The following is a 25,800-nucleotide window of genomic DNA, read 5'->3' on the forward strand; positions in this document are numbered from 1 at the left end:
TTATAACTTATCAAAATAAGCTTTTATTAATAATTAAGATTTTGTTTCCGCAATTAAATGATTAATTTTCCGTATCCGCGGCTAATTTACAATTACGTTTCTATTCTGATGAACGGAATAATTTGCAGTTATGATGCAAGATGCGAAACATTTGATATAAATAGATTTTTGATAAATAGCGCAATTATATAACGACATAACGATTGTATTATCCTTGCCGCTTCCGTAGAGTTAGACAAATGAATGAAATATCTTTCTAAATTAAGCATTGTTTGTTTATATAAATATGTCATTTTGGACTATCAGCATTCTTCTGAATAAAACACGAATATACGAATAATTATTTTAAATCTTCAATTCTTCGAGTAATTTATGAATAATTATTCTTTGATCAATATTTAATATTATTTTTGTAAAAGCTTTTGTAAAGCTCGAAATATATACATTATAAAAATAAAAAAGGGGTTAAACTGGTGACGAACGAAAGTTCATCCACGAATACTCTCGCGGGCGACTCGGCGCCGACTCCCGGCATAGAACGGATTCGACGGGCGACGTCGGGCGGCGCCGAGCACGTTCCGGAAACTGCCGAGAGGTCGAAGCGCGCCAAAGGGTCGACATGAGGCCGCGTCGGCCGCCCGCGTGATTGCCATTACGCCACGGAGCCGCGGTACCTGCAAGACCTCCCACGCTTCTCTCGGCCGACAGTTACTCGCTCGGAACACGACGGGTCGGTCGGTCGCTCCTAGTCCGTGCTTACGTGCCGGTTCGCGTCGACGACAGAGAGAGAGAGAGAGAGAGTATCGAGAATATTACGATCCTGCTACATCGAGAGCTGCCGTGCAGCTTCCGTAAGAACGAGTCGCGAGAGCTGCTGGAAAATAGCCGATAAAGTCCGAAAGTTAAATACCGAGCCGGTAGTATAAATTCGAATTGACAGATGAAACCGCGCGGCTTACTTGACACCTTGAGCAAAATCCCGCGCGATCAAATTTAGATTGAAATTTTATTTTGCAATCTTCGGGAATGTCTCATTTCTGTGGTGCTCTTCCTCTCAACTGCATCATCGCATGTAGAGTTGTCTAATTTTCAGATGGACACGTGACTGTCCAGCTGACAGAGCTGCTGTTCTTCGAAGCAATATGATTGCGAGGGCGAAATCTCTCGCTGATGTGAATTATATGAGGGTGAAGACTCGGTCCTTTCGCGCATTTATCATCTAAAGGAAATTCAATATAGAACTTGATTCTATTTTCATTTCATTTATAACTCGGTGTATAAGCAGTGTCTTTGAAAATAATCGACCCAGGTGTCATCGTTACGCAGTGTATGCATTATATACTTTTTAAATAACTTTATACCATGTTATAATGGTATTTTTTACTCGGTTCAGATCGGAGCCTTTATTTTCCTTGGCTGACTAGTCGATCTTTGACGCCTGGTTTCTTATCGGTCTATTCATAAACAGTGTTGTATTACAATATCCACTCGGCTTAATTCATATATCGAGATCTCTATTTCCATTCTTGGTACTCGTTAAATTTATCTACTAATTTATATCTCCGCACTTTGGCTATGTGAGAAATAAAAGCTGCAAATTTATGAGAGCTTCTATATATAAAAACAGTAAAAAAGAGACAAAGTTAATATATGTACAAAATTTTTTTAAAATTTAATTTTATTCTTTTAAAGTATCAAGTGTTCGAAAGAAATGTAAAACCAATAGCTGAGTAGTAACTTTAAAATCTAATAAAAATTTTTTATTTGCAACATTTATTTTACGGTAATGTATTTTGAAATCTTATTCTTTTATTTTTTCGTTTATAATTCAGAAAAGTTTTTCCGTCATAGAATCTATCAATGCATATAAGTACACTCCCGAATTTATGACATTTATATTTCATCGCTTCGTATATATTTAAACTTCTGTTCGATGCTTCTGTTTTACGAGGTGCAGAAAAGTGCAGCTTGCATTTGTGAAGTGTGTCACGCGCTTGGAAAGCCATCTAATCCGTCGTCTAAAATTATCCGTATCGGAAAGATCCGAAAAAGAAACGAATATATTTAGCTTTCTATTCTTTCTCATTTATCATTCTCTTGCTCAGTCGAGAAAATTAGCCATTGATGAATCTATCGCACGAGTTATTTCCAAATGAGCGAAATGTTTATGTTCTTTCAACTTGTAGTTCTCATCCAACGATTCGGTATGACGTATTTGAATGTGAATTTGCTTTGAAGAAGAATGCTTCCTTATGTTTCGTTCACGAAGAGAACAATTCGACGAAAGTGCGAGCCGCCGTCGATGACTCGACGTTGTCGCGAGTTGATGCACCGCAATAGAGCGAGCGCGTTAGAAAAGAAAAAAAAATCCAAAGTAGCTTAGTGCCTCCCACGCTTCCCCCGTTGACAGCAGCGGTGGGGTGTCCTATGCTCGGATGGTTCTTCCTTCGGTCTATGACGACTAACAGCATGCCAGTCCGCCAGGTTCGGTCAGCGCGACGCCTTCATTCTTCTGCCGTGCTCGATTATCGCGATCGAGACAGCTCGATCGCGTTCCCGGACTCGTCACCATTCATCCTGTTTCTCGAATCATAGATTCATCTTGCTTGTAAGTTCGTAGATTCGTCAAGGTCTGGTGACGGCAGAGAGAAATAACGTTTTTAATTACAACGAAATCATGCCATCTAATAATGTCCCTTTAACCGGTCGATTTACTGGTGCGGCTACTTTGGCTCCCGCAAATTTCGATCGTCGCGCTCGAAGGACTTTCGTGATCACGGTTACGGAAGTGGATGTAACTTGTTTTGCTCGAGGTGTAACGTGCATTTCACGGGAACCCTGGAAAGTACCTTCCCGAACGACCGAGATTCGTGAATGATGTAGCTGTTACGCACGGGCGATTTGTAAAGTGAAGTTAAGTCGCCGTCAAATGATATTCGCCTCTTACTCCGGTGACACAAGCTCGTTTGTATAATTTTCAACAGACGTTAATAATAATATTTTTTTTTACGATCTCGATAAATAAATCTGGCTTGGATTGACGCGTGCCGTAAAGTGCGGTTACGAGCCCGCGGAACCTCGTCACTCAGTTTCTAATCCACCGAGATTTCTTTACATCCGAAATTAAATTGCCGAGTAATGCAGGGCACGGAGTCCGAAAAAAATCTCATTTACGACTCAAGTAAGAGCGAACATGAGTTTTCCCCGAGTAAATCCTCCGAAGCACGTAACGACACAGTCTAGCATGCATCTTCTCGACGTGCTTTTACGCACAGTACTCCGCCGCCAATACGAAAGCGTGATCGCGAAAAGCACTGCCGTCTGGTCCACGTTCTCTCGCATTATAATCTAAATAATGAAAACTTTTACGAAGAATTTTATTTAATCGAATAATTCAATTGATAGAGAAGAATACGAAATATGTAAAAAAAAATGTTATCTTTTATACTTGTATTAAATAAGTAAATACTTGCATAATATACACGTTCAAAATCGATTGATGTATATTAACAGAAGTTGCGTATCTCGCATAGTAGACGTCTAATTTATTTTAAAGACTGATGGTTCGTGTCGAAAGTATTTTATATTTGTACCGATATAAATACACAGACGTTTCGACATGTATTCTCAATAAATTTATTAAATTAACACATTAAAAACAAAAATAATACATATTGGAATACATCATTGATAATTAATTCGCAAAAACGATCATGCAATGTTTAATTTTCCATTCTTTCTTTTACAAAGTGTCGGCATGAAAAATGAACTAAAATACCGAGCATTGCGTGATTGTTTCTGCGGAATAATTACCGATCATGTATTCCAATGAGTGCTATTTTTGTTTTTAATTCCAATGCATATAATGTTTTTTTTTCTAATATGTTAAATCATTGCGATTTTACTGAGAATGACCTAATACAGGTCAAAATGTCGATGATTATATTAATTATAAATATATTATATGATACTTTTGGCACGAACAACAGCCTAGCTTATTAGTACTGATAAATTATAGATTTAGATTGAAATTGAGTCCTAATTAATTAATTTTATTCATTCAAAATGAAAAATGTTGAGTACATTTTTCTGAAGCTTTGAAATATCATACGTGTAGGAAAAAAAAGAGACGTAAAAATGTCCTTCCTTTCAGTGTCACGATACGATTGATTATTAATTGTGACTAGCTTTACGAAGGCCGGTTAAATAACGCGTGAAATGTTAACGATACGCACCGGAAAATTGGGATGCGGTAAATGGAAAGCGGAGACACAATGGAAAGACCGCGACAGTGTGGCGCGCGCGCACAATACAACGGCGAGCGAGATTGAAGATCGAGGTTGGCGCGCATCAAACTCGACGGCAGCGGGCGTCGACGTCATTCAGAAAATAATTAAAAATAATTGAAAAACACAGAGCGCGTCTCGTAACAACGTACGGCCATTGTCTGTTTACCAGGGTGCACAATTTCCTTGGTTTTTACCGCAACCGCGGCACCGCGACGCGCAATCCAGCTTAATCCGCGCGAACAAATACTGAATTGTCGCCGCGCGTAAGGGTAGGAAAAAAAAAGATGGGTAGACTAAGGAGAGAACGCCCGGGGAACTACGTAAACCGCGATACTCCGACCTGATCCTGCAATTCGGATGAAACAGAAGTCGAGAATGAAAGAAAAAATGCAGCAGAGTCAACCTCCTCTCTTTGCTTTGTATCTTCTTTCTAATAATTGTTCTTTTTACCGCGGATAATGATAAGCATTGAAAAGGTGCGGAGGATGCTAAAATCCTGAACTAAAATTTTAATCATAGTCCCATGCGTCATATAACAATTTGTAGCGGTCGTGATAAATTGAACTTATTGGACGAATGCAATTAATGAATCGGAAGTAACTCCGGAGAAAAAATACAGCTCTGTCGCGCAGAGGCTCGCGTTGCAAAAAATCGTGACACGGGCATGAAAACTTTTTCTCAACTTTGCGCGATCGATCTTTGTCGGATGCCCGGACATTTCACCGGACGACTTGCAGCTCCTGTCATTTTCTGTCATATTCGGTTCCATTGTCGGTTACACTTAACGAATAAAGTTCTTCGCGTCGGGGAGGTGCTTTCCACCATGATCGATACGCGCAAGTCAATTAATTTTCGCAATCGTATTTAGCTCCTGCGAGCCACTACGTCACTTTCTTCGAGACCTCCTGGACGCATTTGGGAAAGTCTAGAGGGAATTTTTCTTTTTGTACGCGCAAAATCGTGCACCCGGCAAATGAATCGTTCGTAAACGATCGACGAGAGTGAAATGGAACTACCGGCGACGAGGCTCCTGCCGATCCTTTTGGTTCTGCTGGCCCTGGCACGATCGAACCTCGCGCAGAGGCACAGAACTCCGTATCGATCGCACAATCGAGGTAAATACGATCAGAACTTTCAGTGTCACATATCTTTTAGCGTATTAAGCTCAGCAATAAAATTAGAAATCTTTTTATAAGGCAATTAATTAAATTTTATATTTCTGCTTACTCGCCGGTCTATTTCGTGCCGTATGGCCGTTGTAACGCGAATGTCTCGGCATTATGCCGTTGTAATGTGTTCCTATTGCCGAGCTTAACACGTTAAACAGTAAGTGTTAATCCTACGGAGCTTAAAGTGTTCATGTCCTGATCCCTTAAGTTCTATTTCATAACTTTCATTGTCCGCAATAATAGTTAATAGTTCCTACGAATGAGAAATAATTCTTGCGATAGGCCCGATTAATTATCGATATTTTGTATCGTTAACGAGGAAAGAGATAATTCGCGTTAAAAGGTTTATCTGTATGATAAGAAAACCGCTCATACGGGTCTGCGCCAGTGAGAATCTGTTATTCCTCAAGTTCACGACTAGTGAATAGCATTGTTTTACCAACATTTGTGATAACAATTTTTCCGGCATTTCCATAGCCCGTTCTTTCTCTCTTTCGCCTTTACAGCACAGCGTCACCGTTATTTTCTTTCTCTTCTTTCCGCCTTTGTCGACTCTCGCTTTCTTTCTTTATTTCCCACTCTTCTCTCTCGCGCCACAGTGCGCGTTTAATTGCATGATGTCGGGCACACGATGTATTTTCAGAATAAATCTTACGATGTTTCGTTTCCGCGCTAGAAAAATGCGAAACCACATCGTAGCAAGCGAGGGAGAAAAAGAGAAGGAAATAACGCGAAGGGGAAGAGAGCTTTCACGCGTACTCGACAATACAGTGGTGCTTGAATATCATTTTGGAAATGAAACAATCGCCTGGCCTCTTTTCCCATAAACCTTACACCTTTTCCACCCACGCACGCATTTGCATTGTACTTTGTGTCCGGTGCGCATCAGGCTCTGAACTATTCGATACGTAAACACATTAAATTCAGAAGTATTTTTTTCAAATATGTGAAGCTTCTCGCATTGTGAATCTCAAAGATCTTACTTAGTTTATAATTGTATTAATTAAATTAGAATGGCAATTAAAACATTAATCTCTGGAGAATTTTAGAGCATCTTGATTATGATGATGTGTGTGTAGCACGGACGGAAGAAATTTACACAGAAAAAGAGAGACTGGAAATTATTTATGTGTTCTAAATAGTGAAGCGCAGTTTACAATAAACGCACAAGCATACGTGTATATATGTACATATATGCATGCGGTCGCCATAAACGCACGCAATATAAAAGCTGCCGCTAGCTACCCTTTTCGCACAGGTGATGCGTTCTTTTTTCCTTCAATTTCCATCCCACTTTCTCTCCCTCCTGCCTGCGCTGAAAGCTCCTAGTTGCACCGCATTACACCATAGTAGTTTACGTCCTGAAATATAATATTCAGTTTTTGATACTGAGATATTAATAAAAATGGAACTATTTTTAATATTGTAAGAAAAGATTCCTGGCATTTCGTAAAAAATTTTACGAAACGTTGCATTATACGTGTAAGCAAATTAATCTTTAAATAGCACAATGAAATTTATTGAACGAAGAAGAGAATTAAAAAATTATTGATAATTTTGTTAATTCAATTAGTACTAATTGTCAATCGAATAAAGTGACAACCATTTCCTTAGCGCGGTATTATACCTGTGAACAGAGTCCGCCTGCAATGAATAAAATGAAAATCACCGTCCGATTAATTTCAATTTATTAAAAGTAGTCCATTTTAATATTCTATTTATGTACTTCTGAAATAAACGGAAAAACGAAAAATAGTAATTTAATAATTAAAATAACGGAGCTTTTACGTCAATAATCTTTCGATATAATCTTTTCGACCTACTTGAACGCATAGTGTAACAATAATCGGCGACACAAGCAGTGTCAAATTGGCGCGTTCGCGGAGTGAATGTATACAAAATCGCGTGCAATTATTGTGAGGGAAATGGCCCGAGAGAATAGTCGGGGTCCTACCCTGGGGGCAAAACACGAACTCCGAGTCGCGTTGTAGGAGCGGGAAGATGGGAGTGGGTTTGGCGGTGGGGTGTGGGCGAGCACATGGGTAAGTTCGTTATTATTTATTAATACATTTACGATTGTGCGGTAAAGCAGCAGGCCAGAAGTTCGCGGGGCGGCAACGACCGCCCGCTACGGGCCCAGGCTAATGGGCAAGAAACTCAGAAGTTCCATAACCGGCGTTAACGATGCGTTGCGTTTATGCGTCGGCGATCCCGGCGACGTTGCTGCTCTCGTTAGTACATCTCTTAATCCCGCCTTGTGCGCCGCGTCGGGTAGGAGAAAAGCGCCGATAAAAACCGCGTAAATCTCTGGATCCGCCCTGATTTCCTTACGACGCGTGATTTTCTGAAATAGCGCCGCGACTCATTCCCTGTATGTATGTGCGTGTGCATGCGTGTATGTGGACGTGTTTATGCGTACGCGCGCACGCGCGTGTTGTATGTGTGTGTGTTATTGCCTTTAAATCTCTCGGATGCGGCTTAATACACGCGAGTGGGGATTATTGCCTTTAAAATTTTATTTTAAATTTATTTTAAAATTACGACGACAAATTTGTCACCGTTTTCTTCCTTTCAATTAATGAAAAAAATATCTTACAACTCGAAGATACTTTTGAGACAAATATTAAAAAACAATTCTTAATAAGTTTAGATTATAGGATTTTATTTAGCATCAGCAAATAAAATTTATAACGCTTTGATTTGTAAAACTTTGATTTGGTATATTTAATTAAAGCTTACGATCTTTGTCGTTAAACATTGATTTTTATTTTTAGTTGTGACAATCATTCAAAATTTGAAGTTTATATGCCATTTCATACAGAATTAACATTAGACCTACTACTTCCTATTTATTCCGTCCGAAAAATGTCACAGTGAGATCGATTGCTACTTATGCAGAGTTCGTTTTAGGCTCTTTCGCGTGCTCTTTACCGTACCTTTTATATACAGCAATCTATATAGCTCGTTTGTGTACAGCCGACTGTAAACTGCACTGTATATTGATTAATTCGAGTGCTGACTTTGTTGTGCTTTTTTTTCTGACCTCTTGCCAGAATCGAACAAAATGCACTTTCGGTTACCTGCATTTCAGTGATGTTTGCGTAAGGGACAATGTACCATAGATTGCCGTCGATCAACAACAATGTTGTCAATAACAATTTTTGAGTACACTCCGTTGCAAAAAAAAGAATATTTTCTCATGTTTATTGTACCAGCTGCGAAAGCGCATATCAATGAAGCACCGAGTGTAGAAGCACTACGTGAATTATAAGAGATTTGCTTCAAAGAGTACGCTGTAATTTCAGTGTTAATAGATTTTCCTGGCACGAAAGAGTAGATCAAAGCGCGAGGATTCATTTTCAGAACAGTTGAGATTTACGACGATGTTAAACTCACGGTCACCGTCGCACCGTCGATTCCGATAGCGGAAGTGCGCGGCGGTTATTAAGGGAGAAGAATAGGAGCGGAAACGTAGCTTCGCACATCATCATTGACTCACTTCAACTTATTCTCGAATTTATCCTTGAAGATAATTGTTCCTTTTTTATGGACGATAGCTCGTTTCTCAAATTTATGCATTGATTTAAGAAGACTTTATAAGATCTTAGCTTTTTACGTCTTTTAATCAAAATACTTACTCGACAGCGAGCCTCGCGGTTTCTAGAAGGCGTTTTTTAATCAAAACACGCGCGGTAGAAACTGGTAGAACTGCAAATCTACACACCGCTACACTGCATTTTTCATCGGGTACACACATCCCGCTCGCTATGCTGGGTGTGCGCGTGTATTTGTGCATTGCGCTAACATTCGGCCACTGTACGTCCGGCCACGGTAATTTCTGTAAGTCGTATGCACCTGCTCGGCTATGACGTAAGATAAGCTGTGCTTTTTTTTTGCTTGATACCTTTCGTCTTGTTCTCGTTCCTCGACATTATCCCCTTTATCCCAAACCAATCGTAACTCAGTTGCGCAACGAATAATGAGAACGATATCAAGATTTGCGATACGAAAGAGCTAGAATTTAATAACCGTTCCGATTACGTGCGTCAAAAGCTGTACTAGATCAGAAAATGTTGTATCGTTCCTTTTATAATTATTTAATAATTTACTTTTTTCATCCTTGTTTCCCTGTTTAATAATAACTTAAAATAAAGGAGATCACCTTTATCGCGTCAAATTTTTACTGTATATTCTTCCTTTTTGAAAAATTGACGGAAATATTAAAAAGTATTAAAATATGCGCGCTTCTCGCAAACTTTAACGATATAAATAAGTAACAGGAATTTAATCTGTTTTACGATCTTAAATAGTTCTGAGAAGTGAGAGATAACTGAAATATTCGATTAGTGCAACAATTGGAAGGTACCGATTAACGTTGTTTAATTAATTCAATGATTGAATATTACCAGTGACAAACGCGTATGCAAAAAGTAGAAAGGGCGGCCACGACGGGGATGAAAAAATTTGTATTCATTCCGCGACCATCTGGTTACATCGAAGGAATGTATTATTTAAATTCAATGAAATTCAAACAGAGAGAGAGAGGAACATTTTAAAGGAAAAAGAAGTCTCGAGTTTGCGAAAGAAATCAAACGCATGCATAGGCAAAACGTCGTCGAAGGAGGATCCGATTATCTCCCAATCGTGCAATTAAAATCTTAATATTTCAGTCATCGCAAGATTTATCACTTTTTCCACGAAATGTCTCGTGCTTATTTCATTGTCGCACTTAATTTCATAAAACTATGAAGCTAAAGAGCTCGCAATTCAAGCTGATGTCAGAATTTACGAGAGAGGAAAACTTGGTACTTCTAATATATTGTACATAATTTAAGCAAGAAAACGACTTAGCCCCGAATTTGTTAACAACATTAAGAATAGAAATTGGAAATAATTGGGAATAAAAAAAACTGATTATTTTCACAGAAAAATAAAAAATCTTTTAAATAAGAGATAAACATTTATACTGTATCATACACATTTATAATTATGAATGTTGAATTATTCACCATGCGAAAAAATGTTCTCTAGAAGGTTAATGATTAAGAAGCGTTACCGCAAACATTGCCGAATGTGTCTGCGCTGTCAGTTCATTGAGTGCGGTGCCTTCTCTCGAGCCGATTCACTTGAACGATCTTCGACAGTTTCGCGATGAAATCCAAAACAAATTTGTCCTTATCTAAATGAAAATACGTCGTCGCTTCGGCTCGAATGAACGCGAGGGTGTATACGCGAAATGGGAAACGCGCGCAAAGACGGCTGATCGGTCACGCCGCTCGCATTGAGACCAACTTAAATGGTTTTCAGACTTGTTAGCGTCCCGGAGAAACGTCGGAAATGCCGCGTGAGCGCTTCTGCAACTCTGTTCTCACATTTCGAACGGCGTTTTTGTTAAACAGGATTCAAATCGAAATGCTCTGGCATATCTGTGCTGTTTATTTCGAAAATAGCGTAAGTCGCAGTTTGAAATGTAATACCGATGTGAAATGTAATACGGATACAAATTAATGCGCGATGTAACGCAATTTCGATGCAATCATTAAAATGTTAATTGTGCCTATCATTATTCGAATGAACAGTTTGATTAATAAACGAATAAATTTGCAGATAGATTTGGCGGATGCTATCTTTGTATAATTATCATTACATGCCTTTTCGTAGTAGATTTTATTCTTAGAGTAACGATGATTGCAACTACTTGTCATATTTCCACGTCACTTCATTAATTTTGACCGCGTGACATTTGAACTTTATTTCAATAATAAGTATGTGTAAAGTTTCTGTCATTATTAGATCAAAAATCAGATTATTTCGCGATATACTGTTCGTTTTAACTACAGGCATCTAAGCACATATATGCCAAATCGATTGCGCTACTTGCATATTTCACACCAAGTGATATTATTCTCACTTGATATTTCTGTTTTATCAATAGCCTGACATACCTTTTCTTCATGTCGATAAAACAAACTCGGCGAAGCAGAAGTAATCTATGTTGAACTAAAAAATTTATTCTGATTCGTTTATTTATACTGCTGTCTAAAATTAGAGTAAAATATTCACACCAGCGTTTGAATAACATTTTGTCAAAGCTTTCATTTTGCATTCAACTTTTACATTTCAATCCGGAACCTATCTAACATACAAACACTCTTTGAATAACATACAAGCACGCGATAATCGCTCTTAATCGTCCTCGGCGTGATCCAGATCGTTTCGATCAAAAAGGCTAAACGCTTCTTGATTTACGAGCGAGTATACATCGTTCAGCCTCGCCTCTCGATGCCGGCAAAAAAGTCTAGGAAAAACGCGAGGGCGCCGATAATTAATGCCATAAATCCGTAATCGTGGCTTCGCGCACGAAGATCTTCAACTCATCGATTTCACGTGGGGTGCCGAGTCGAACAGTCGCGAGACCCTCCTCTCGAGGGTGCAGTGCGCCCTCCAGGATTGCCGACCGGAAGCGACCGTCAACTATGAAGTAGCGCTTCCGGTCCGCGGTGGATGCACACACTCGAGATCGCGAGATCGTTTGAGATCGAGCTGTTAAGACGATTCGACCGCGCGATGCTTATTCGTCCGAGCAAACGTTTCTACGCTTCAGTATCGATGGCTTCCTGTCGCGGTAGCGTTCAGTTCATCCTATAACTATCAATTCTTCGGATAGAGGCAACGTTAGCAGACCCCTGGATATTTTCACTGCAGCGTATACATTTTAACACCCTTTTTCGAGCATTATTTTTACACCCAAGCTTCATGCAACGATAATTTCTGTTTTACGCTGAACAAAAACGTACGATTATCGGTGGTTCAATGGATACAAAAATTGAACCATCGGCTTTTAGAAAATCAGTGTGACTCGATAGACCTAGAAGTGCACAGCAATTAATTTCACAATCGTAATGTTTGCTAAATGTAGCTATTGTTAAACTAAAATTAAATATTATAAGATTTTTTTTTTTGTTTATCTCGGTTAAGTATTATCTTACGTAATTAAACATCAGATAAAGAATAAAAAAATTTTAATCGACGCAAGTTTCGAAAGATATTAAGGAACACCTGAAAGATGTCTGTGTGTGGAGCTTTCTTTGAATGTCTTTACGACGTCTTTTAGCCACTTCCTATTGCCCGAGATTTTATTATCATCATAGTTATAATTATATTGCCGGGTGAAAATTGCGCAATAAAAATGGTTGATTGTGGCAACCGTTGGGGAAAATCGCCAGATTTTCTGTGGCGCACGAAGAGCGGCCGCGATCTACGAAAAAAAATGTCGGAAATATATCCACCATGGTAAAACGACGTTTTCCTCCGTAGAGATATTTGCTCTCGGGACTTATTAGATTTCAGGCTGCCTTTCGCGTTCCTCGAAGTAAACATGCTTTACCAGGGGCACACACGTAACCGCGGCTTTTCCACCGTCGCACATCACTAACCCTCTCCTATAGTCTATCAAATTCTGCTGGTCTCCCTTTTCCTCTCTCGTTCTCTTTTTTCTGTTTCTGTCTCGCTCAAGGATCGAGGAAAGCGAGATATGATCTAAAAAAGAATGTAATGAGCAAAAAGTATCGAACATGAGATTATTTCATTTCTATCTTTTACAATTACGGAGTCTTTAATATCGATTAAACAATTGTTCGTAATATAAAAAATTTGATTTAAATGTCTGCAAAAAATTAGGTTAATATATAATCGAGAAAATATTTATCTTGCCGTATTAATTTATATTTTATTTATTAATTCAATACTCAATAAGTGGAATAGTAAGAAGGTCAATAAATTGATAGAAATCTGAGAATCGACTTGTATGTATAGAATATTCACTATTTTTATCGAGAAGTAGCTCTTTCAAGATTTATTAATCTTTAATTAGCAACACTAAAATCGATCTCTCTGTCTAGTAAATTCGATAATGTATTTCTGTCTATTGAAACTTTGTAATTAAACTTTTCTATGGAAATGTCTTTATTTCAAATGTAATGACACATTTTTTTATATTTATATTCAGAATAAATTATTTGCCGAGACATTTCTAATTTTATATTAATCGTTCAAATTAAATTAATTCTAATGTTATGTTTTAACAATGTGGATATATAATTACACGCTTATCTTACAATAGATAAGTAGAAATCTGAAGAAAGGAGAAGCACATAGACTGCGCGTCACGTATCGATTGATGCATCATCGATTCGCATCATCCGCTGATTCACAATTTTCAAGACGTGAATTCTCGGGTAGTTCAACTCGAATGTCGTCGATGACGCTTGTTAAGCGATTTTAAATTGGCTTTAAACACTCTGCAGAAGCGTCGCCTCTCGTCGTCGCGTCATTACGCTATTGTGGTCCGCAAGCTCATATGCCCGGACGAACCTTGCGCAATTATTTAAATTACAATATTTACGCGAGACATAGGCAAGGAGCGGCCGCCGACCCAAGGTTTTTACTTCTGTGCACTCATTGTCGGATGAATGGACCCGTCATCGCGGAATTCCTTCGCGCCGCGACGCGCCTAGATCGTTCGCCTCTTCATTTACTGCAGCACGCGAATGCATAGCTCGATTAACGCGTCAATTATGGTAGGATAGAGTAAAGTAGATATTTGTTTTACTTCCTGAAACGCGAGTTTTCTTAGTGCACGTAACTAGAAATATGTTAGACATATCTAAAAATAAAAATGATACTTCTTGATTATATATGTATATTACAATTTCCTTCTTTATACGACTTTTGCGTTGATATTTTCAATGCTTTTTCTGCTCCGCATTCCAATAGCGTAAATATTCTGCGGTTTCTTTACTTGCACTTATTTATGTCTTGTTATGCATAATTCATTGTTTGCCGAGCGACATACTATATTTGTGCTTCTAAATGCGCTTGGAGCAGCTTGTCTCTCAGATGTCTAAGTATATAATATTTATAAATGTATAAATGTGATATTATAAAAATAAATGATAACGTTATTTAAATTAATAATTACATCATACAATTTTCTTAATATTAATACTACTAAGTTAATATACATTATTAAGTAATAATAATGCAAAAATCAAATAAACTTTTTATATTTTAAGAACAGACAGAGAGATCATCCGGGTTCAATGAAACAATAATTGCATTGAGCTTAACTCGATATGATATTTGCTTCTTTAATTGGCACAACGCGCTCTGTACATCGCAGTTCCAGTTTTTTCTATGGCGAAGCGACAAATCACACACAAAACTTTCAAACTTGACAGTACGCTGCCACTATAGGCCGATTATACAAGTTTGTCGCGTAAGTGCGACCGGCGTTATCGATGTTGGAGCACGGATCCGACCCGGCGACGAGAGGCATGTTCCACAGAGACGAGACGTATCGTACGCAACGAAACAGTAAATAGTGGACGCCCGATATCGCAAGTCGTGACGGCACAATAAATTATTCGTTCATGTTCACCTTGGCACGTTGTGCTCGCATGCGCGCGCGCGCGCGGCACGCTAATGCATATTGGAACACCGCATTGCTCGTAGGTGCGTGCACCAGTGAGTTACGGTTAAGATGTTTCTCCCGTGATGTAATCGACGATCCACCTTTATCCGACGCTCTCCTCTTCTTCGCGCTGGACCGTGCACATCTCGCGCCTTAAAATCTCACTCATCCACTTTCGCTTCATCCCATAGCCGAAGTCGTAGATTGCGGTGAATCTCGATTCGAAATCACGGTGAATTATTAAGAGAATCTTTCAATTATTCATATCCCTTTGATTTCTTTAGATCTCAAGAACATTTTGCGCTTCATTTATCAGTAATAAATTTGTAAAAATTTCACTGATATTCGAGAGACTTTTCCATTGTTGATAACTTTGATCTCGATTTTCGTATCTCGCACCTGTCAAATTAATATCCGTAACGTTACGCGGCGAGTACCGGCGCGCTTTTATTGCGGATTAATACGCGTAAAAAGTGCTTTTAGTTCAACGGAACTATAACCGCTGGCAACCTTGCAAGCGACGGCTGACGCCAGCAAGTTTCCTTTTTTGTCGTGGATTCACTCGGGGCCTTGAGCGTGAAACGTTCCGCTCGCGTTCTCGCACGCGATACAGTAGGTGTTACGCGCTTCCGGGCGGAGAAGATGAAAATAGATTTCGCGAAGCGCATAAGAATTACATTTGACTTTCGTGACACGTGGATGTTATCAAACGAAATTCTTAGCTTAATGCGTTTATCTTTGTCACACAAACCTTCGTTTATTCTTGATTTAATGGCATTTCCTCCGCGCACTTATAAAACCGCCGATAATTGTGAATTAATATCTGATGAATCTGCTACAATTCAGAGAGAAATCTTTTGCTATTAATGGAATGCACAAAAATCACTTATCGTTTAAATTTAATTGCACTGTTTAATATAGGAAAAGCTGTTTCATAATTAAGCGACTTTCTCTTAAATCTCTTATTGTATTTGTTCGAGATATTTCAAATTGCAAATTTGCTGGTACATTTATTATTTGCTATTTTTTGGCAATTTTGGGCAATTGTCTTTCTCAGCGAATGCACAATTTAAAAATAGACGATTTTCTCCGAGATCTCTAAACTAATTAGTTCTAGAAATTTGTCTTATATATCGATTTTATAGACTAAAATTATCCAGTGATTTATCGCTATAGCTAAACTGGATTATGAGATCACGAAACCTTAATAGTATAAGATGCTGCAGAATTGCTCAAATTTCTTATGTCTCATCAACTAAAAATGATCATTCAAAATATTCAAAAGAGGGTCGAGCTTGCGATGACTTCATCATTACGTGGCAGCAAGAGAGAAAACAGATGAGAGCCGCAGAATTATAAGTGGAAACGACTCGTTGTTGGCAACAAGACCGCCGTAAAAGACGGAACGGACGGTGCAAAGGTGGCGTCACGCACGCAGATGATAGCCGCGGCGACGCCCAATGACCATAAGTTTCCGATGGTTGCATAAGCGTCGCGTCGCCGAAGGCGATGCTTCCAGGAATCAGGCGCGTTAAGCGTTAGATTTTGTGGCACCCGTTGTACTCCCACGCTCGGCGCGCACACGAACCGCCATCAGGTCACCCACGTCCGATCTCGCCCGGTCATCCTGGCGCGATTTATCGATGTGGATGCGTCATGGCGACAAGACTGGCGTTTGCGGCCCGGAGAGATCGGTGGTGCAATCCTAAATTTACCGAAGCTCTTACTCGTCCCAGACCATAATGCAATGTTGAGAAACGTGCCTAACACCCGGTCGCACCAGCAGTTTACACCGCTGCGAGCGGCTGCGAGCGGTTCTACATGCTACAGCTGCCTAAATTCAAACAAGAAATATTTGAATAGAACAGAATTTATAAATGTGGACAAAGGCATTGGCACCAAAAAGGACTAATAAATAGCTTCGTAATGCTGAATTATTCAAATATTAAACAGTGAATTGTGATGGGACTTATTCTCTCAATTGCTGATCGTAAAACTCGCGATGCAGAGCGATGCGAATAAACGATATTGCTACTAATGAAATGATCTTTAATCTCAATCTTGATATTTCAAGTGATCGCTCGCGTTTTCTTACCACTATATCGATACACTATGTCAATGAAAGCGGTGGACGGACATGCTAAAAGTTTCACGGCATAATGGCTTATTGACAAAACGGTGCGCGTAACCAAATATTTGTATGATCCTTATTTGATTGACTATCGATATCATCCGTGAATTTTTCAGCATGTACTGTACACGTAGGTATTTAAGTATTTAACGGTGAAAATCGTTGCGTGAGGAGGTGGATACACAGTGTTATATAAAGTATAACTTGTTGCATAAATTACGCGCAAATGATTTCGCTGGAAATCCCACTTTTTCGTCAAATTACGCATTGATATGTTTTCGAAGAGACATATACGCTCGAGTCCCGATGGACTTCGGTGACAACCGATTAAAGATAGAGCCGCCGGCACTCAGATTCAAAAGTAGATATTCAAATTTATCGTCGTACACTATCGTCGTATGGCGATAATTCACTCTCGTCCATTCAAGATAGCGTTGTTATCCCGCCCACATCTGAATGCTTAATTAGATTCGCGGTAAAGTAAGTATAACGAGGCTGCTAATGGTCGTTAGATAGATCCGCGACGCGCTTCTTGAGCGAATTTCCGACATTGACACAGAATTCACGACGCGTGTTGTCGTTGACGTACGTCTCGCTCTTCTCTTCTCTCTCGAGGAGCACGCGATTCTCCTCTCCCACGTTTCCACCCACGCGTTAGCCCTTGGAGAAGTCACTGGAACGCTCGCCGGCGACCGAGCCGTTTAATATTTCACCGGATCATCGTGAAATTTAATCCGCCCTCTCATTGAGAGAGGGACAGGCGACAAATCGTTTCCAAGGAATCGGCGACTCGATTAGTTGTTGGCCTACAAATTGCTCGAGCGCCGCGCTTTAATCGCGCACGCTTCGAATCGCGGACGCGTCACGCTCTCGCGCCGCTTAATTGGAGCAGAGAAACGTCTCGCTTCGCTCGCGGGAATCGGCGAGACGGTTTGCGGATTTCCAATTTGTGATACCGCGCTTTAATTAAATACAATTGAATCGTAAATAGATTTAATTATGAATACTTGGCGGCTGAAGTAATACGGTTTACATATTCGTATGAATAATAGAAATGTGCGTTGCGCGGCTTATGGCCGCGAGCGACGCCGGATGGGAACAATTATCTGCGCGTTCTAAAATCATCGAATTCGTCAGCGACGCTAAAAACGAACGACCGTGTACGCGCTCCGGCGCGATCAAGCTCTAACGGACGTTATGCGGGACATGATGTCACTGTTTTCCGTGATGTGCATGCATCTCGATTTCTCGATGAACTCACCGAGCTAGAGCGCCGGTGACATAACTCGCAATACACGCGTGCACGCGCGGTTACGCTTGGCTGTTTACATCCAGATGCGAAGTGACAAAAAAAGGCGCGAAACCGCAACGCGTGTCGCGCAATCGATGCACTTTACGAGGGGGAAAGATGCATTTATCGGCGCTGACGATATGGGATCGCTGCTTTTACACGCCTCTCATTCTTCGTCTTTGACATGCGAGTTAAGCGAGATTAATTACACCTAGATGGATACCGAAGGTCGAAAGCGTTTCGAAGTCGCTGCGAGTAACACCGGGCGATTTATATCGCAGATAATGTAAAAGCTATTGATGTTTCGATATATTCGTTGAGAAAAATTTATTTCGCATTTATAAAAACATTTTATGTGGATACGAATGATATTTTGGGGGATGTCCTGGAAAATCCGATGTATTGAATAATATAATGCCGCAAAATGCGGCCTTCTATTTTTCTTAATTAACCGACGCGCACCAGAGCGTCATGTATTTATTCCGTTGCGATGAAAAATCGATATACCTGTTAATATTTCAGGATATTACGACCACCGCCGGATAAAATTCTCCATTTGCGAGCAAATTATTTAGAAGCGCGCAACTTGCATAGCTCACCGTAGCGCATCGATAACGACCGTCGCGCTTGACCGTGCTGCGACAACGATAGTGAGAGAATAGTCTACTTGCTGCAGTTGGTAAAAGCAATATAAAATGTGTCAAGGATACAAGACGTATAATTATCAACGTGAGAAATTAACGAGCGGCACATTAACTCGTCTAAGTATATTTCAAAATTACGAAAACTTTTGAAGCGATAGTTTAATGTTATCCGATACGCAATTATTAAATGCACGAACTTATACGTCTTACTTATACTTTTACAAACTGAACAAGTAGGTACAAAATTTTACATTACGAAGGAGCTCGCACTATTTGAAAAAAAAACACACTTGTTAATATTTATTATTATTCGCGCCAAGAAGATAAAGTACTATTTTATTCACATAACCGAAAAGAATTATAGAAACTATAATTCAAAATTGATGCAAGCTATCAATTTACAAGCAGAATTAGCGAATTATTGATGATTTTTCAATATATTATGCATTGTTCGAATCAACAAATGCGGTCAATATATGTATATTCGACAGCGCTGCGTGATTTTTTCGAGAGTTGGACTAAATCTTCCGCCGTCGATTTATATGTCCAGCAAATTCGTGCTCATGACGAAGGGCCGACCGATAGAGTTCGACGTAACTACGATGTCCGGCATTCGACCGTGTTTCGACGACGATATGATAACCGGCCCAACAGCCTCTCTCTACCCCTCTTCCTCTTTCTCTCTGTCTTTCTCTCTCTCTCTTTCTCTCTCTCTCTCTCTCTTTCTCTCTCTCTACTCCCGAGTGCCGTAAATAACGGACCAGGTAAAACGAATTGTCGATAAATAAATGTTCGGATCGTGTATACGTGTCACGTTGTGGACCGACGAGCCCGGCGATCGTTATTTCATAACCGTTGCGCTATCGTTTTCCAACCTGGCCATTCGTTCGCCGCCGGCCGCCTCCTCTTTGCTGCCATTTATTTGATAACTGACGGACGGCCGCGTATTCTGTCTCAGAATCGTATTTAGAATTCGTCTGGCACGTCCGCCGTCCTTTTCCCCCCCCGCGATCCTCCGACCCTTGTTCTACCTGCCTTCGCGTTTGTCCATCCGATCGATCGACTTTTTAAACTGTCAATATAGCGAGGGGGTCAATAAACCGGACGAGTCGCCGTCCGTCCGTTACATGTGCGGGTTGCGACAATTCGGGTCACCCTATAGATTTAGTCGTGTAATCTCCCGGATTTCCTATAAATCTTTTGACAAAATGTTTTAAAACGTTTTACCGGTGACAAAGAATAGTTACGTGAATTGTTTGAAATATGTTATACGTTTTTACCCGTTAACAGAGACGCAATGATACAATACAACTGATATCATGGAGCTTCGTATCATCCAATTTGATAATCTAATAATCGTTGGCGAAAAAATGCGAAAAATACTTTTTCGGGCGTTAACTTTTTGATTTGAAGTATTTACGCAAGAATAATATTGGCTGTACGTACAGGTACAATATAAGTGATTCACATCAATCGTAAATCGCGGAAGCTTTTCGTGCCAAAGATTACTGAAGCGACCCAACCGAATGCATTCCTCTCTGGGAGCTGTATTTTTATATCTGATAGCTCATAATTTTCAAACTATATTTCTTTGGTTAGTCATATCATAAATATAGCGAATCGTAAAAATTTTTACCGGTCGCGAGCTTCTTACGCTGGAAGCGAAACGCGAGACTAATCGGGACACAGACAAATCATCTGAAATCGACGAGGGAAATAGCGAGGGAAAAAAAGTCCTTTGCAAAATAAACACTTGAAATTTTTTGCCAGCGCGACACTTCGCATATTGTGTATCCACGCGCGTACACACGCGGATTTTTATTCTTTTTTTTTTTTTTTTTTTTTTACGAGAGACGCGATGTAAAGTTGCGGCACTCGCGGCTCCGTTCTGGCGAATATCTTGCTCGTCAGTCGGCGGAGTCACGTGATACCTCTTTATCTACATTCCAGGTATCCTTATTCGCATATTTCAGACGACACATCAGCTTTTACTGCACTCGTCGCAGACTGTGAGGCCTAGCATCCACCGATGAGTCTGCGACGTGGAACACGCTGGTACAAGGCGGCAAAAAAATTAAATTATACTCTCTTTATTGCGGCGGAGCGTGGTTCTTTACGAGATAACGAGATACCATATCAAACTGTCTATATGAAAGCGCAGCGAGAGTCATAATTCGTGTATCGTTGCAACACCCGCAACGGATATTTTCCGTGCTAATACATCGTAAATGGCGGAGACCGTTCGCACCATTGTGTTAATTGTACACGAGTAGGGAAATCGATACGTCGCGCCCGAAGGCATCGGAATCATTTTGCCGGTCATCGAATTCGGCGAAGAAACGCGAATCACACCGCTGAATCTAGGGCGGGAAAACAAGGCGGCGCGAAGCGCTTGGTCAACGCGCGCATCTTAATCCCCGTCGATCATTCGGGGATGAGTGGATGATGGCGCGTTTATTTATGGCCTTTAATGCGTGAGCGAACTGTTACATTGAGGATCGAATGATGTAAACGAGCGCGCGCGTGAGTGGCGCGCGTTATCACCGGCATACCGGTGTGTTACTGCTTATTTTTAGGTGCCACGTAACGCGCATATTTGTTGGAACAACAGCCGCGAGAATTTTCACCACAGCGCCACAAGACGTATATATATCCCGCAGATAACACGGTTCGCTACGACGATCTGCGCTTGTATATACCAATCGTGAAAACGTCTAACGGACGGACAAGAGCCCGTATTCACATTGCATATTTAACGCCGCGACCGCCTGACTCTGATTTATGCAGATCATACTGCACACAAATTATTACGGATTAAGAAACCACATGGTCGTACTTAGCGATCAGACGTGCCATATATATGCAGATTCCAAGCAATGGAAGGCGTGAAAAAATTCCTTGAAAGCGCTAATTATTGTACGGGCTTAAGAAAAAGAGGCTATAAATTATATATGTAAAGAAAGACTAGATACAAAACCCGTCAGCATATCATTTTTATCGCATAACGTCGTATCTTCTTTCGTCTCAAGTAATTATCTTTGTGTATTCATTTTCGCTTCGTTGTCGCGATACGTCACCTCAAGAGCATCTGGATACTTTCTTTCTCCGTCTCTTTTTTTATAATCAGGAAATTCATTTAATTGCAAATTAATCGGACGTCTTGATTTGAATAAAAGTTACATTAGGTCTTTCAATCTCAGCTGTGCGAAGTGGGAGAGTAAAAAAGTATCCACGCATGGAAATAATTTTTAAATTTGCCTATCGCGGTGATAATGTCGAAATATTGATCGAATATGTGGATAAAAGTATTGCCGTAAAAAATTAATGTTATGTTTGAATGTTAATATTAAGCGTTAATATTAAGCTGGAAATCTCTTCAATTATTTAAATATATTAAAAATACATATATTGTATTAAAATATATATTTAAAATTGGAAAAGCCAAACATTATTCATCCAACTCGTTATTCCCACCTCGGGTTTAGTAATTTAAATATTTTATTAAATTTCCAAGCTTGATAATAATTCGAATAAAATAGTTCGATAAATCCCCAAGTTCGCTAATAATTTTATTTTTATCGGCCGCTAATCGCATTTATTTAATTTAATATGTTAGTGCGTTCTCCGCCGCACATTGTCGTTCATCTTAATTGCATCACCGGCGATGCAAATTACACGCGTTAACGACTGCCACGGGGGCATTCAGGGAAAACGGCAATGAGAATCGTGCAATTTTACATCCAAGTCCTTTCCCTTTCCTCGCGCATTCTCGAGACCCGCCCGGCCGGCCTCTCGCTTGCCCGCTCGCCGCTTATCGCGTCGCGATCCGCACGCGACACGATCAACATTCCGACAGGACGCGAACTCGGTCGCGGAACAACGAGACCGTCTCTACGTTTGTGGAGCACCCGGGAGTTGGTTAGACGGCACTATGATCTCCGCAATTGCACGTACGTATGATCGCGTGAGTGAGATAGAAGAAGATTGTCTAGGGAATTGTCGTATGCGCCGCCGTCGATGCACTGGGATCAATTTATTCGACGAGTGACACGGAAAAAGGGACAATTTAAGACTTATAACTACAATTATTTTTCGATCCCGCGCGACCGCGGGATGGAATCAATGACCCGCGTCTCGTTTATTAAACGCGCACGGCTGTCGATTGCGATCGAATTACGTACGCCGGATGCACACCGTAAAATGCACTCTCGCTCTCGTCTCTTTTTGTTTTGCGGACGGACGCTCCTGCGAACGCCGTTTCGCTTCTCTTAAGAAAAAGGACCTCACGGACGAAAATAAAAATATTTTTATACAGCGGGAAGACGCGGCACAAAGAGCGCGCGCGTGCGGAGAATTAATGAGCGTACGAGATATACTCGCATTCGCTTTTATCCCAGTAATCGCATGAAGGATGGCTGCTTAGGTTCGTTCGGCACACGCACGCACATGCACGACATTACGTTCTAACATCCTCACGCGGATGAAAATTAGCAGATAAAGGACGCCATAATTCGCGCGCTCTCCCGCGAGTAATGATTCTTAACACGTAAGTTCGAGGCGTATTAATTTTGCGGTCTTTAAGTAACGTCGTTGCGCAATGCGTCGCGGAACGCACATTGCGTGCCGATCACGCTCAACCTCGAGGATCGCGCTTAATCGAATGTACATTGATTTCCAAAGGTTTCGGTAGCTTTCACGGCGGCATTGCCATTAGTCAGCCGCGACCTTTTCACGGAACCGGTAGGAGAAAAAAAGATCGTCGTCATCGGGGCACGATAAATTACAATCGTCTCATCGATTGTGACACACCGTGCATGGCTCGATTGCGGGCATAATTGCCGCTGCGTTCATCGTTTACACTACCGACGAACAGGCAAGCAGTCACCCGCACCCGGCGACTCACTCAGGAGTCCATCAGCGACGGGAATACAAGGCGAAAAAATAGCATAACGGGAGGTCGACCGGGTTACTTTCTAAGTTGCCTTATACGCGCGTATACACCCGCACGCTGTCGATACTTCGATATGCTGTATACGTCGCGATTATAGCCGTCGCGCAAACTGCTGGGCGTGCATTTTGTTATGCGAAGTTCGCGTGGGTAATGGGAGAGATTTTGATTACATTGTCAAAGTTGTCGCGCAAGCTTATGTCTAAAAAATAAATGAAGAGATCCATTTATATTTTTTAACATTGAATTATAATGAGAAAGCAACATCATTGACATCATTCATGTCGCGACTTGTGCGATGATCTCAAGTCAGTAGTCGTATACTTATTAAATTATTTTTTTAATTAATAACTGGTTAAAATATCTAATCCCTGTTCTAGGAACAATTCTTGTTAACACGATTTCAATGACTTTTATCTTAATTTCAGCTCAAATGTTAATTTTATTAAGAACGATGTGTCATGTACGGGAGTATTGAGTAAATAATTTTGTCTAGGATGCGAGTTCTCTAAAAACGGATCCTAGTTACAGGTTACCGGATACTTCAATTAAACCGTTTCGAATTCGCGCATCATTAACGCTGACAACGTCCCGCCATCCTGTAAACATTTAAACAGTAGAATTATTAAATGGATTAAATGACTCCGCGCGGCCAATGCGTTAATTATGCTGACTCGTCGCAGTTATACGATAGAAATCCGCATGGTTTCAAGTAACCGTGACGCGAAAGTAATAATGTTAACAACATTCATGCGTATGCAGTCCGCGCTTATGGATTTAAATGAAAATACATTACTACGATGCATTTTGCACCCCTCCGGGGCGATCAGGTTCACCCCGGGTCACGAGTGCTCGTAAGGGAGTATCGTGTCATTTCTGTATTTTAAGTTCGACACTCGATACGATTACGTGTATTTTTTGTTAACTACGCTATAGTTTGCCATTTCGAAAGCTCCTCCCTTATTTCATTTACCGGCGCTGCGAAAGGTGAACCGGCGAGTCCTTCGATTTTCGCAAATTTCACGCGCGGATTTAATAATACTGAGAAAGCTCTTGTGTTCGCGGCGTTTAAGGAATAAAAGCATCCGCGTTTTACGAATGATCCCCTCGAGATTTCTCCTCTCGTGGAATTTAATCGAATCGGCCGATCCGCACTTCCGCGCGATCATTGTGTTTTTTCAGCCGGCGCGCGATTACTTTTTCGCGCGGCGTTTTTTCGCCACTTTTCGTCGGCCGCTGCGGCGCGCCGCTCGTTGCGACGGGACGTCATTAATTATGACATTTAAATTGCAAATCGCCCACTAAAATATGTCGAATCCCCGGCGTACGCGACCGTCCACACTTTACGTCTCGCGCTCACATACGCGCCCTCACATCTATGATGCAGGTATATTTTCTATGCAGCGGCCGGTGAATATATAGTTCCACACATGTGCTTCTGACAGGAGCCGTATAGGTGTATGAATATATATGACGCATACGTGCATCGATGTACGTGTCATACGCAAAGCTTCGCGCGGCATGCCGAGAGGGGATTTTTCATGCAAATTCGCTTATAAAATCGATGTTAATTTTTGTAAAACGATTATCGAGACCATCTATGTGACAATAATGTTAACTAAACTGCCGCGTGCGGAACTCCTGTTGACCACTTCCGGGGCACCACTGAAAAGTTAACGCGCTCTCCACTTTTCCCACGCGTTGATCCATCAACGAGAATCATCGGCAGAAATTATCGGCTTTAATCGTCGTATCGTATCTTTCGAAAAATATTGCGTACGCGCGCTACATGACGAACGACGCCGACTCCGCTATTCCCGCAATTTATCTGATCGTGCGTTATCATTTAGATACGT

At 40.7% G+C, this 25,800-nt stretch overlaps 1 protein-coding gene across 36 annotated transcripts in view; it reads left to right on the forward strand.

The window, feature by feature from the left end:
* trol (terribly reduced optic lobes) overlaps nt 1-25,800 on the forward strand; it is a 147,506-nt gene that overhangs the window by 63,563 nt on the left and 58,143 nt on the right. For 2 of the 36 annotated variants that reach the window (XM_067358157.1, XM_067358160.1), the window contains exons 1-2: nt 1,926-2,608; nt 5,158-5,404. The exons of 33 other annotated variants lie outside the window; for them this stretch is intronic. In XM_067358157.1, coding sequence (XP_067214258.1) covers nt 5,296-5,404 — 109 coding nt within the window. In that variant the 5' untranslated portion in view covers nt 1,926-2,608; nt 5,158-5,295. Of the gene's footprint in view, nt 1-724; nt 918-1,925; nt 2,609-5,157; nt 5,405-25,800 lie in introns of those variants that run through there. One more of the 36 variants, XM_067358158.1, reaches the window with a different exon arrangement.

Source organism: Linepithema humile, chromosome 6 (assembly GCF_040581485.1).
Source record: "Linepithema humile isolate Giens D197 chromosome 6, Lhum_UNIL_v1.0, whole genome shotgun sequence".
Taxonomy (NCBI): Eukaryota; Metazoa; Arthropoda; class Insecta; order Hymenoptera; family Formicidae; genus Linepithema; species Linepithema humile.